Consider the following 12,287-nt stretch of genomic DNA (forward strand, 5'->3'; position numbering starts at 1 on the left):
CACAGATGCAGTAGATGAGTAAAATTCTAGTCATGTTGTTCTGTTAGTTGATCAGTTCTTCAAAATTGGGGGTGAATTCATAGTAATTTTGCAATGTGGAATATGGACTTGCAGTGTTTTATCAGGATTTTGATGGCTTTTTGATTTTCCTCCAAGTCAGAGTTTTTGTGTTGCTTACAGACTAGGCGTCTAAAGAGTACAACTTTAAATCTTCTTGGCTGAAAGCATCCTGTTCATGGTCACTTTTAGCATCTGCCTGCTAATAAGTTATCCACAGATCATTAACATTCTGAAGTAAATGGTAGATGTAAATTGTATTCAAAAATCACAAAGTCCAGCTCTGAAGGCAACCTGAAGGAACTTGCCCTTTCCTATTGTCATGTGGCTTTGCCTTTGGTTTTTATCCATTTTTATCTTACATGCCAGCAGTGGTGTTCTTTTCAGAGGCAACTTCATCAAAGGCTTCTTATTTTGAGGGAACTTTGTCAACCTTCAGTTTGCTACAGGAAAATATATCAAACCTTTAATTGCAAGTGTTGTGATTTTGCACACAGTATTTTCCATAGTTTAGTCATACTGATCTTTTTTTTTAATCTGAGCTCCAGGTGAGAGTACTCTCTCAAAGCTGGATGAAACACACTTGATTGGTATCATGACCTGGTCCTGGGCAACATGCTGTAGCTGGCCTTGTATAAGGAGGGTTGGACCAGAGTGAAGCATCAGGACTTAAATGCTGATCCCTTTGAATGAGCTGAAAGGATTCCTCAGGGAAGGGATTCTGAGGGAATGAGAAATGGATCTAGATTTAGAATCCCTTGTCCGTAGCTCAGACCTCGCTGCTTGACTTTTTAAAAGGCTCACTGCTTATACCTTACACTGAAACGTTTTATCTGCTGTTGAAGGTAAGGTTGAAATAGTGAAGTCATTTTTAAGAGTATCACCTCCAAGAGGTTATTTTTACTTCTAGGCTTTACCTGTTGCACCATCACAGGGCTTTTTAATAATCTTCTGAGTATTGGCATCTTTCAGAATTGGTTGACAGTGCATGGACAAAGGAGAGCAAAAAGTAATGTATCCAATAGCATGAAAACTAAATAGGTTCTGTTGTCTTTCTGTTCTTCTGGGGAGGATTTTTGTTTTGTTGTGATGGAATAATGTACTGGCTGAGCTGTGGGAACAATTAGAGTGATGGGAATTCAAAATGCAGACCTGCATAACAAGGTGACCTTTTTTTAAACTCAGAAACTAGCACTTAGCTCAGTGATGTGTCTGTGATGAGTACTGTATAGCAATGTGATGCACTATCTGTGAAATACTCAAATAGAGAACTCTTTTTGGAACTCTATACTTAATGAAGATTTTGGACACCTCGTTCCACGTTTTACTTTAGAAAATACAGATTTTCTACTTCATGTACTGTCTTTTTTTTTTTTTTTCTTCTGATAGATCCAAACCTCAAAGACCAAGGCAGCCAGCAAAGTGATGGTTCTCAGTTACCAGTAAATATGATGCAGCAACAAATGAATGTAATGCCACAAGTGAATGCACAGCACCAGCCTATGAATATGTTTCCATATCCCATGGGTGTCCCTCCTCCTATGATGAATATGCAACGAAATCCTTTTAACATCCCCCCTCCAGTGCCCATCCATCTCCATACCGGAGTGCCTCTCATGCAGGTAGCTGCTCCCACAAATTTGTCTCAGGGATTGCCTCCGCCTCCACCTCCACCCCCACCATCTCAACAAGTCAACTACATTGCTTCACAGCAAGATGGAAAACAATTGCAGGTATGCTTTATCAGAAGCCATGGGAAGAGCACTATTGCAGTAACATCCTTAAGGGTTTCTTAAATGTAATGCTACCTACTTGGTAAACTTATACTTGCAGTTTCTTTCTCTCTTGCCTGTCTTCTCTCACTCCACATCAGATTTTAAGTAGAAGTATCCATGAGAATTTGAGTTGTTAGGGGACTGTAGCTTTCAGATAATAACATAGCACCACAATTGTTTTGTTTGTGGTAGTGAGATGTTCTAGGTGGTAATGGAACACTGAAAATGCTTCTGTATTGTCCGTTGCCTTTTTCTCCTTCAAAGTCAGTATTTCTAGCTTTGGAGGTGCTTGAATCCCCCTTCTGCATCGTGTAGAAAGTAACCTCAACCCCTTTGTTGCAGTGCTAATCCCTTGGTTTGTTGTATGAGCAGAGGGAAGTTATCAAATACTTCATGGCATCGATTTGTTCCACGCTTCCATTCTCCAGCTGTCACTGTCTCAGCAGCTCAACCACCCTCAGCGCCACCATATTTTCTGTTCTGTTTAATCTTTTGAGCCTTTTTGTTCATAATTTTCAGGCTTTCTTTGGTAGGTTTTACTTATCCCTTCTTGCAAGATTCTCCTGCTGCTGGTTGCCCTGTTTGAGACCTAACTTTTGTTTTATTACTCAAGTTTCAAAAACTCTGCTGTGCTTGGGCAGATCAGACTGTCTTTTTGTGCCTTCCAAGATAGCTTAAAACATCCTTTGTGTACATTAAGTCCTCTTGTAGACAGCTGTTCATATTAAGAACTTTTGTATCAGGGAAAGGAAAATGAGCAGCTTCCAAGACAGTGAATGGCCGTGGAAGGAGGTGTAAGTAATGCCAGGTCTGTGTGGTATATATATATAGGGTTCTTAAGGGCTTCACTGAGGTTTGTCCTTCCCTTCTGTTGCAGGCCACCTGCTCTAACCTAAAATGCTTTGCCCTGCATTACAGTTAGAAAAGGATGTTCTAGAACAATGATTTCTAAACCTGTTTTCATTAATAGCTGAAAATTTGGCATGTATTGATAAATTCTTAACATAACAATGTTAAAAGAATGCTGCTGTTAACCATTCATGTATTCAGAAAGAAATGTTCCGTGGGAAATACTGAGTGGGGTTACAGGCCATATGAGATGCTCGAACAGTGAAACAGCAAGGTGCTATTTGAACTAAAATGCCTGTAGATTATTTGTTGGTTTCATTTGTGCTGTCTGTAATTAAAATATTTTCACAGTTGGAAATTCAATACACTTAATCACCGAAACACAAGAAGCCAGAATGCGTTTTGTGAGCCACTGTGAAACTTACTATCTAGTGGAGCAGTAGGCACAGCTTTGTAAAGATTGTGTATTATCCCAACATGCAGGCATTTCTTAGGAAAGCCATTGGTTTATCTATTGCTGTCCTCTATCAGCAGTGCTCATGGTGCCCTTTGGTGATGTCTGGAAATGCACAGTAAATGGCTCTTCCATAAGAATAGATACAGGTGCTTCAAGGAGCAGCATTTCATCCCTAGCCTTGAATAGACAGTAGGTGTTGACACGTTTGAAATTCCTGTAGAAGTTCAAGCTGGTAATGAACATGAAAATAAATACTTTCAAAGCAGCATCATTATCATAGAGTCATAGAATCACAGAATGGTTTGGGGTGGAAGGGACTTTTAAGATCACCTAGTTCCAACCCCCTGCTACAGGCAGGGACACCTCCCTCTAGACCAGGTTGCTCAAAGCCCCATCCAGCCTGGCCTTGAGAGCTTCCAGAGAGGGGTTATCCACAGCCTCACTGGGTGTAATTTTTTGTTTAAATGTTAATCTCAGGTACAAAATAGGGACCTCCTTTTCACTCCAGTGACAAATAAAGAGGTTCTGTAGCCATAAGGTTCCTTCAAAATGATTAAGGCCACCCACGCCTGTTTGCAGAATATTTTGTCTCTGGGATCTCTATGAGAGCCAGAATCCAGCTACTGTAGCAGTAATGATACGGATGCCTTACTTTTTTTTACTTTTTTTTCTTTTGAGTAGATTTGATATTATTTGCATATTTTCCAGAATAATGAAGTGTGCAAATGACCTGATGAACCAAAGCATGTGGTATTGATGCTTTTTCAGTAGCTGCTGAAACAGGTAGAAGGGTACATTATCCTTTGGCATGAGAATGTTTTAACTACCAATAACCTTTTAAAAACAGGGTGTTCCAAACGCTGCTCATGTAAGTAATAACATGAGCACTCCAGCCTTGCCTGCTCCAGCAGCAGTCCTGGGAAACGTGGGAACTGTTCAGGGACCAACTTCTGGCAACGCGACGTCATCGAGTCACATCAAGGGCTCTAATGCAACTGTGCAGTTGGGAGAAAACAAAGCAAGTGTAACAGTGGAAGCCAGTGCAGATAGCTCAAAGAAGGACCAGGCAAGTTCACAGTGTCTGTATTTATATATCTACATGTGTGCAAGTGTAATATGTATAAGCATATGCGATATATAAATTTTTTATATACTGAAGCTGTGGTAGCACCTCCTGTGTATATCCCTTAATACACCTCATCCTGTCATCTGTGTGATACTCTGTGGCAGCTCTGGGCTGTAACCAACCAGCAGCTGTGTCTCCTTGTCATGCAGTCTGATTTAAAGCATCTCTGTTACAAATATTTCTGTAATTGCTGCGGGACAACATTCCATTCTTAATAAACACAGGCAGCTCTCACAAGTGCTGGAATTTGAGTGAGGGGAGCATAGTTTTTTAGTCCTCTGTAGTAACTTCTGTGTGATAAATGTTGTGATTGATAAATTCGTATGTAGGCATTGAAAAAATAATGCTCCGGTTTGTGGGTTTGTTTTTCATTTGTCAGAAATTGCTAATTCAAGAAAAAGCAGCACAAGAAGTCAAACTAGCAATTAAACCTTTCTACCAAAATAAAGACATCACTAAGGAAGAATATAAAGAAATTGTGCGGAAAGCTGTAGATAAAGTAAGTGATCTGTTATTAAAGCATGAACTGCGTGTGTTCCAATTGAGGTTGGCTTGGGTTGGATTTTCTGACCATGTGGGAGCAGCTCGTAGTTGTTGCGAGGGAGAACAGGGAAATTAAAATTACCTTTCTCCATTCACGTGAGCTTATCCAGCTCATGGGATCAGAGCTCACTTATTGTTTCGAAGAGTTCAGCAGGAGTTGGGAAATGGTTATTGGTGAAGTTTTGGCGCTTTCCACTGGGATGTTGAAGCCCTGGGGAGCTGGGAAAACAAATACTGTGCAGCGAGGGCTGATTGCAACTATCTCAAGCTTTTTTTTTTTCCTTTAAAACTGTTGTAGGTTTGTCATAGCAAGAGCGGAGAAGTTAATTCTGCCAAAGTGGCCAATCTGGTGAGGGCCTACGTAGACAAATACAAACACTCACGGAAGAAGAACGCGGAAGAGGCGGTCTCCTGTGAAAGGAAATGATGTCGTTTCAGTTTTTAGTGTTGTTCTCTCTGCAAAGTGCAATTTCATCATGAACCGTTAGCTGAGAATTGTACACGGCCGTGCTTTGAATCTGGTTTTGATAAAATTATTTTTCAGTGTAGTATATAATGTTTTGTTCTGAAGAAATACGGAGCTGCAGGGCGACTTCTTCATTCCTTTTGAAGAGCAGATGTCTGAAAAAGGAAAAGGTGTAAAGAAGAATCATTAGGAATGTACGATTGTGTGGATACTTAGATGTACAGCGTTTTGACTTCACTGGCAGTGCATTAAATTAGAAATTGGTCTGAATACGTTGATTTTTGGAACAGGGATGTACAGTACCTCTAATTGGTCAGATGAAGGGGGAAATTTTTGTTTTGATTTCTCGGTAATAGCAAAGATGAAATAATGTATTGCCTCGACAGATGCCTTGAGCGCTAACTGGACAGGCTGACCCCAGGGCTCTCAGCGTGTATATAGAAAGCACATGGAGTTGTCTGAACAGAAGAACTGTTTGGGTTTTAAAAAGAAAAATCATGAACAGTAGAACTCAGTGCCCCAACTCAAGGGCACTGCCTATCTGTTGTAACACCAAATAAAAGTTATGCTGCTTGGTTTTGTTTGTGAACTTTTTCCATTTGTTGCAAGGTAGTGGGATGAACTTGATGAATTTTTATGTGCTGAATGCCTTCAGTCACCACACACCAACAACCTTAGCTCATGCCTAATGCTGCCCTCAGCTAGCACAGCAACAGGGAGCTTCTGTGCTGGAGCTGCATGTTCAGGCACACCAACTCCTTGTTTCTTCAAGCAAGACCAAGGAAAGTTGCAGTTGGTTCCCAGGCTCCTGCCTGATCGGAGGCTGCCAGGGGTGCCAACCTGAGCTGTGCACTGCTTCCCTTTGTGAGCTAAGGCCTGGAGCGTGGAGCACCACTGGAAATGCACCACCTTAAGTGCACTGGCTTTTATACTTCCCCAAGCACTTTCTCTAGAGAGGTCAGTGGAGGTACACAGGCATTCTGAAAGCAGAGAGTCATAAAATGTGCTAAAAGGATGCTTTCACCTAATGAAGAGCACATGTAACTTGGAGTGCAGCAGTGAGGGTTGATGAGATGAATACAAGCTCCTTTGGGGGAAGGCAGCTTGGACTCGTTCCACATTTGGTTAGGGAAGAGGGCTTTCTCTGAGCTCACGCTGAGAGAGAAATGCTTTCCTCAGGGAGAGGTGCTGCTACCAGCTCAGCGCTGCCCTTGGGCTGGGCTGTATCCCCTTACTGGGGGGCTGCTTCACCAGCAAACAGACAAAGCATCAGCTGATGGTTCTGGTAGATTGTCTTCATAGCCAGTAGTTCCCCAAATTACCTTTTCTTCACAGAGAGCTCATCCTTATCCTATAAGTAATTTCTGTGGAAGCCTGAAGATGAACTTAAGGGAGATACAGCTGTAAAAAAAAAAAATAATAATAAATAAGTGATGTTTATCGCTTAATTATAACTTTCTACAGACTTAATGAAGCCTTTGACTGTCTATATTTATTTTTGTGTGCCTAAGTAAAAATACTATGTAAATTAGAAAGTGATATAATACATTTTCTACAGTCAAGCCAGGTTTTAGACTTTTCAAAAGACTCAGTTTTACACTGTGGTAGCAATTTGTATGAGCTCTTGAGCTATTTGAAGCTAAAATGGGTTTTAGCACTTTTGAGAAATGTAGCGAATTATTGCAATGTCAGCCCTGGTTTATCACACCACATGTACTTATTTTTATTACATTTTACTTTGGACTTTGGGAATTTTAATGACTTTTTGTATCTTTATACAGTCGAGCCTTACTATAGAGCTCCTTTCAGGAGCCATGTAAACGTGTCTTTCTTTTCTTATAAAGGAGAGGTGAAAATTGGGGGGGAGGAATGATGGAGGACCTGAGCTGGGGACGTGGGCTCACTGATCCCGTTTTGCAGTTCCTGCTGGGCTGTGAGCTGCCAGTGCTGCCATCTTGGTGGGCTGGTGGCTGTAGTGATGCTCCACTGTATTTCAGCATGAAGAATACGGGATAGGTTGGAATGTGATCAGGAACTTCACTTTGTACAATAGAATATTTCAGAACTTGACAGAAAAAAAAATATGCAATTCATTGCAATTTTCTATGCTGAATTTTTTTTAAAAAGCAAACGTATTGCCTTAATACACAGACTCTCCTATTTTTCCCAAAAAGCAGTACGGTCTCTGTTGATGTGACTGCCCATGAAGGCGTGTACATGAACCTTGTAGTCACGTTTCTGTTCAAATGGTATGAGAGCTGTATTTCTATTTATTGAAAGCCTTGTACTGAACTCCTGCATGCACTAATACTGAAGGTGAGTGCTGGGAGCGCGGAGCCCAGCCCTGCCCTCTGGGATGTCCGGAACTCATTCGCTCCAGATTGCCATGAGGAAAATGATTACAGAACTGTACTTTCTGTGAACTCAGGCAGATCAGGAGGGTTTTCCCTCCGCTCCTCTCACTGTCTCACTGTGCATGCTGCTTGAATGTCTCATCCTGAAGATGTATCCTAGGAGCACAGTGGCTGTCCGGAGTTACTGTACGGTGTTTGTAGCATGAGGCTGGAGTGCTGTCTACTGAAAAAAATCACTAGTTTTGTGTAGTGCTTAACATTTTCTAATAAATTCTTTTCACTAAGCTGTCAGTACTCCGTGTTTGGTCTTCAGTGGCTCTGGCTCAAAGTTTACTGCAGAAAGCAGCATTACGAAGTACTGCTACTTCTGTGCATATTCATCTTGTTTTATGTTGTCTGGACTCCTCGCATCTGGTTTGTTTTCAGTTGGTCTGCTACCTTTCTGCCTTGTCTACCTGCACATGCTGTAAGCTGAAGACGAGTGCGTGTGGCAGCATTCATTTGCCACACGTGCTGCGGTGATGACAGTTCTTGGCAGATGAGGATGGGACTGCAACCAGCCAGGCCCTGCCCTATATGTGAGGAGAGCTGGAAGAGCTGCCCAAGTAGAAAGCTTGGCTTGGCTTGGCTGGAGCAGCCGCAGGGGAGCCCTGCAATTCGTCTCCTATCCACAGTGGTAGCTTTGCTCCAAGCACTTCATTGCTTTCCAGGACTGAGGCATGGCCCCAGTTCCATGCAGACATTGTCGCATGGTTTGTGAAAGAGCCTGCTCACCTTTTGGAAAACTTAGAGCCCCATTGTTGGACAGTGGCTGTTAACGTCTGGGTGTTAGCAGCTGTGGTGGAAACAGACTTAGCTTGCTTGTGTTTACTGGAAGTGCACTAATAACTGGGCATGGGGGCTCACAGAAAAAGCACACTGCTGTGACAAGCAAGAATGGAAAAGGACACAACTCAGCAGCTTCACTGGGGACTGGGAGTTGTAGAGGCCCAGGCTGCTAAGGCTGAGAACACTTCAGAAAGAAGGAAGGGCCAAGAGCCACACGGTGCGTGGCGGGGGCTGGGCAGGCTGCTAGTTGGCTACAGGAGGGGTGGAGATGCCTCAGACAGGCGGGGAGGTGGTCGGGGTCACTGCAGCAATGGAAGGCAAACAGCAGGACATTATTGCCAAGAAAATATAGTAATGAGGAGGAAAGTAAGTAAATTGACTGTAGTTAATTAAGAATTAATTGCCTAAATTGCAAATCTGTCTTGTTCCCACAGACCTTCCTGGGGCCATATCTGTGTCAGATGTACTGACGGCACAAACTGCCAATTCGGCCATTGCTGCAGAGAGGGTTTGGTACATTCTGGCTGATGAATGCCCAGCAATGCCAACGGGTGTATTTGTACAGTGTGAGCACAGGGCGGGCTCCTGTACCGACCGCGGGTTGGCCCTGCATGGTGCTGTCAGCAGGACCCTGAGGGAGAGCCACAGCGATTCGGTCAGCGCCCATTAGCAGCAGAGCTCCTTGGATGACCTCAGCCACTGCAGCGCTTGGTCACAGCAATGGCAGAGCACATTACACAAAGTGCAGCTGCATTGCTATCCTGATGCCAACACCTGCCTGCCTGCCTTTCAAACCAGGCCGGCGCTTTGCTGACAGGCTGTGGCTGTGCCCAGTCAGGCTGCCGGCTGCTCTACTGGCACAGGTGAAGCACAGCAATGTGTATCAAACATAAGCATTGTCTGCAGTGCCTGGGTTTCCTCTGCTGGGAGCAGCTCAGTACCTTTGGGCTGCCTGGGTGCCTGCAGTGAGCAGCGCTGGGTGCACGTCACCTCCAGGCCTCAGGTGGCAGATCTGCATGTTAGGATCACCCCCTCCCTACTCGTTACATCCCTACCCCATCCCTCTCCCTGGTGAGATGTGCAAAATCTCTCCTGGTGAGATGTGCAAAAAAAATACAGACAGGAGAAAGTGCACAGCAGGAGAGGAGGAGAAGGGCTCCCAGGCTTAGATTTATAGGACCATTAATGTTGGAGAAGACCACTGGCATCACCCAGTCCAACCCCAGCCCCTCCCCATATGCCCACTAACTGTGTTCCTCAGTGCCACATCATCTACACAGTTCTCAAACACCCCCAGGGGCGGTGACTCCACCACCTCCCTGGGCAGCCCATTCCAGTGCCTCACCACTCTTTCTGAGAAGTTTTTCCCTTATATCCAACCTGAACCTCCCCTGGTACAACTTCAGGCCATTCCCTCTCATTCTATCGCTGCTACCTGGGAGAAGAGGCCAACACCCACCTCACCACGTTCTCCTTTCAGGGAGCTGTACACAGCAGTAAGGTCTCCCGAGCCGCCTCCAGATTGAACGATCCCCCCCAGCAGCTCCCCATAAGACCTGTGCTACGTACAGTGACATCCCCAGGGCCTCAATGTCTTTCTTGCAGTGAGGGGCCCAAAACTGAGCGCTGTGCTTAAGGTGCAGCCTCACCAGTGCTGAGTACAGGGGGGTACTCTGGGGAAGGCAGCCGAGGTGATGGCTACCAGGCCAAGGACGTGGCCCAGGGCAAGGACAGAGCTCTGCTGCTGCTGGATGCGAGCAGCTGGGGCTCAGGCAGACAGCACTGAACCAAACAGCCCCACACAGCCCCATGTATTACAATACCCACGGTCATCAATAGTTTAATCAAAAAATGGGAGCAGTGGTAAGGCAGTAAGCAAGATGATAGCCTATTTCAATAGTTGAAAAGAACTTAGAAGCAGCAGCTTTCAAAATAATCAGTCAGTAAGGCATCTATGAATATTCAAAACAAAACAAAATCGTTAGCCCATAGGGAAACAGTAGCACACAATTCACTGACCGCATAAAAGGAGTTGAAGCCACAGGAAGGCACAGGCTGGAATCCGAAGTTGCTTTGCAGCTCTTTTTCTAATACAACTCAGCCGCAGCTCCCGCAGTTGCCATTGGGAAGCTGTGAGGCACCACAGCAACGTGCTGGGTCCCACAGTGCACAGCCATCAGAGCCAGGGTGGAAGCCAGCGCAGAGAGCACTGACTGCAGGAGCCAACATCAAAGTATTTTGAGAGCAGCTTGTCATATAATTAGTCCCAAAATGCTGCAGAAATTATACCTATAGCCACTATATATATATATATATGTTTTTTATGAGGACTGTAAATCAAAACTGGCTGGGGATTCCTAGATGCTTCCATGCAACAGCACAAGGGAGGGACGAAAACAACCGGGAAGTCAGAGCTGCTTCAGTTTTGGCGCAGTGGGTTTTACCACACTGCACATTAGCCAGAACATCTCTGGGGTTTATGGCAGATTACAGACTTGAAGCTATGAGGCTTCACAATCCTCCTAGGCCAGGGGACACAGAGCAGAGCTTGGAGCTGCAGGCACTGAGCAGCACGGGGATGCAGCCAGAGCAGCATCCGGTCCAGTTCTTCATCACTCCCAACACAACCTGACAGCATGAAGATCTGCCCTGACAGACCTCCTGAGATGCCATTCCAAAGGATGTGGTGATGGCAGTCCTTCGGGGCAGCCTTCACAGAGAGCCTTCGGGGCAGCAGGAGCCCCAAGGGCAGCAGTGGGACGAGAGCACAACTTCAGGCAGGAGAGCAGCTGACCGTGGGTGGGTAGAATGAAAACCCCAACAACAATAAGAAATCCCCCCCAGATGCAGCTGGCAGGCTGCCCACCTGTAAGTTCCTCATAGGGCAGCTCACCCAGCTGCTGGAGACCCTGCCAGGTCCATTCTCCCCTTCTGGAGCTTACAGCTACACTAGGCTGCATTTCTTCCCATCTAAGGCTAAAAGTCGTTGGTTTATCCTTCTAAAGGTGTCAGATCAGATCACACACTGCTGATCTCATCATAGACACAGAGAAGCCAAGCACAAATGGGCACAACAGAGTGAGAAAGAGCAAACTGTAATGCAGCCATGTGAAGGACAGCAGAGTGCTCCAACCAAGTGAGGGTGGCTTTGAAGCCACGTCAATTTCAGAGCATGTGATCCAACCAGTAGCACCATGAACAGGCCACTGACCATCTTTACTGGTTCAGAGGCTCCAGGCCAGCCCTGCAGGGACCAATTGGTGGCATGGTGATGTTCTGGGGGAACAGTGCATGGAGAGAGAGGTGGGTTGGTACAGGCACCCCTGGCTGCTGCACATCGTCACACGGTAACAAACACCTGGTCTGCTGGCCTGTGAGGGCAGTGCGGTGATCTGTGTTAGAGCAGATGAAGCAGCTCCACACTGCTGGAAGTCTGGCAGTGACATGAGCTGAACCCAAACCCCAGTGTGCTTCAGAGCTGGAGGGTGAAACCACACCTGGCAAGAGCAAGTGCAGGAAATGCTCCTCTAGGAACAATAAAGAACAAACAACTTATAACTAAATAGAAATAGAACACTTTGAATTTTGCATGTGCCCGGCTCCAGCCCACAGGGAAACAGGCACCAACTACCACCAACAGCCACCGAGTCAGCCCTGTCTTCACAGAGCACAGGAGGAGCACCAAAGCACCCACCTGATGGTGGGGAAAATGGCTGGCTAAAGCTGAACCACTGCAATGCCTCCTTCCAGGAAAGGCTGCTGACAGAGCTTTCAGCAGAGGTTAGCCCATACCCCAACAAAATGAGCTCCCTGTCACTGTGCTGAGAAAACT

General features: G+C 45.3%; 1 protein-coding gene across 1 annotated transcript in view; it reads left to right on the top strand.

Moving 5' to 3' along the window:
• Positions 1-5,234, top strand: part of SCAF11 (SR-related CTD associated factor 11) — a gene marked incomplete at both ends in the record, with an annotated part of 28,998 nt that extends 23,764 nt beyond the window's left edge. The window contains 4 exons of the mRNA XM_079549590.1: positions 1,447-1,790; positions 3,986-4,204; positions 4,644-4,763; positions 5,106-5,234. Coding sequence (XP_079405716.1) covers positions 1,447-1,790; positions 3,986-4,204; positions 4,644-4,763; positions 5,106-5,234 — 812 coding nt within the window. The remainder of the gene's footprint in view (positions 1-1,446; positions 1,791-3,985; positions 4,205-4,643; positions 4,764-5,105) is intronic.
• Between the last annotated feature and the right edge of the window lie 7,053 nt (positions 5,235-12,287).

This window comes from Tetrao urogallus (assembly GCF_951394365.1).
Source record: "Tetrao urogallus genome assembly, chromosome: 1".
In the NCBI taxonomy this organism is placed as follows: Eukaryota; Metazoa; Chordata; class Aves; order Galliformes; family Phasianidae; genus Tetrao; species Tetrao urogallus.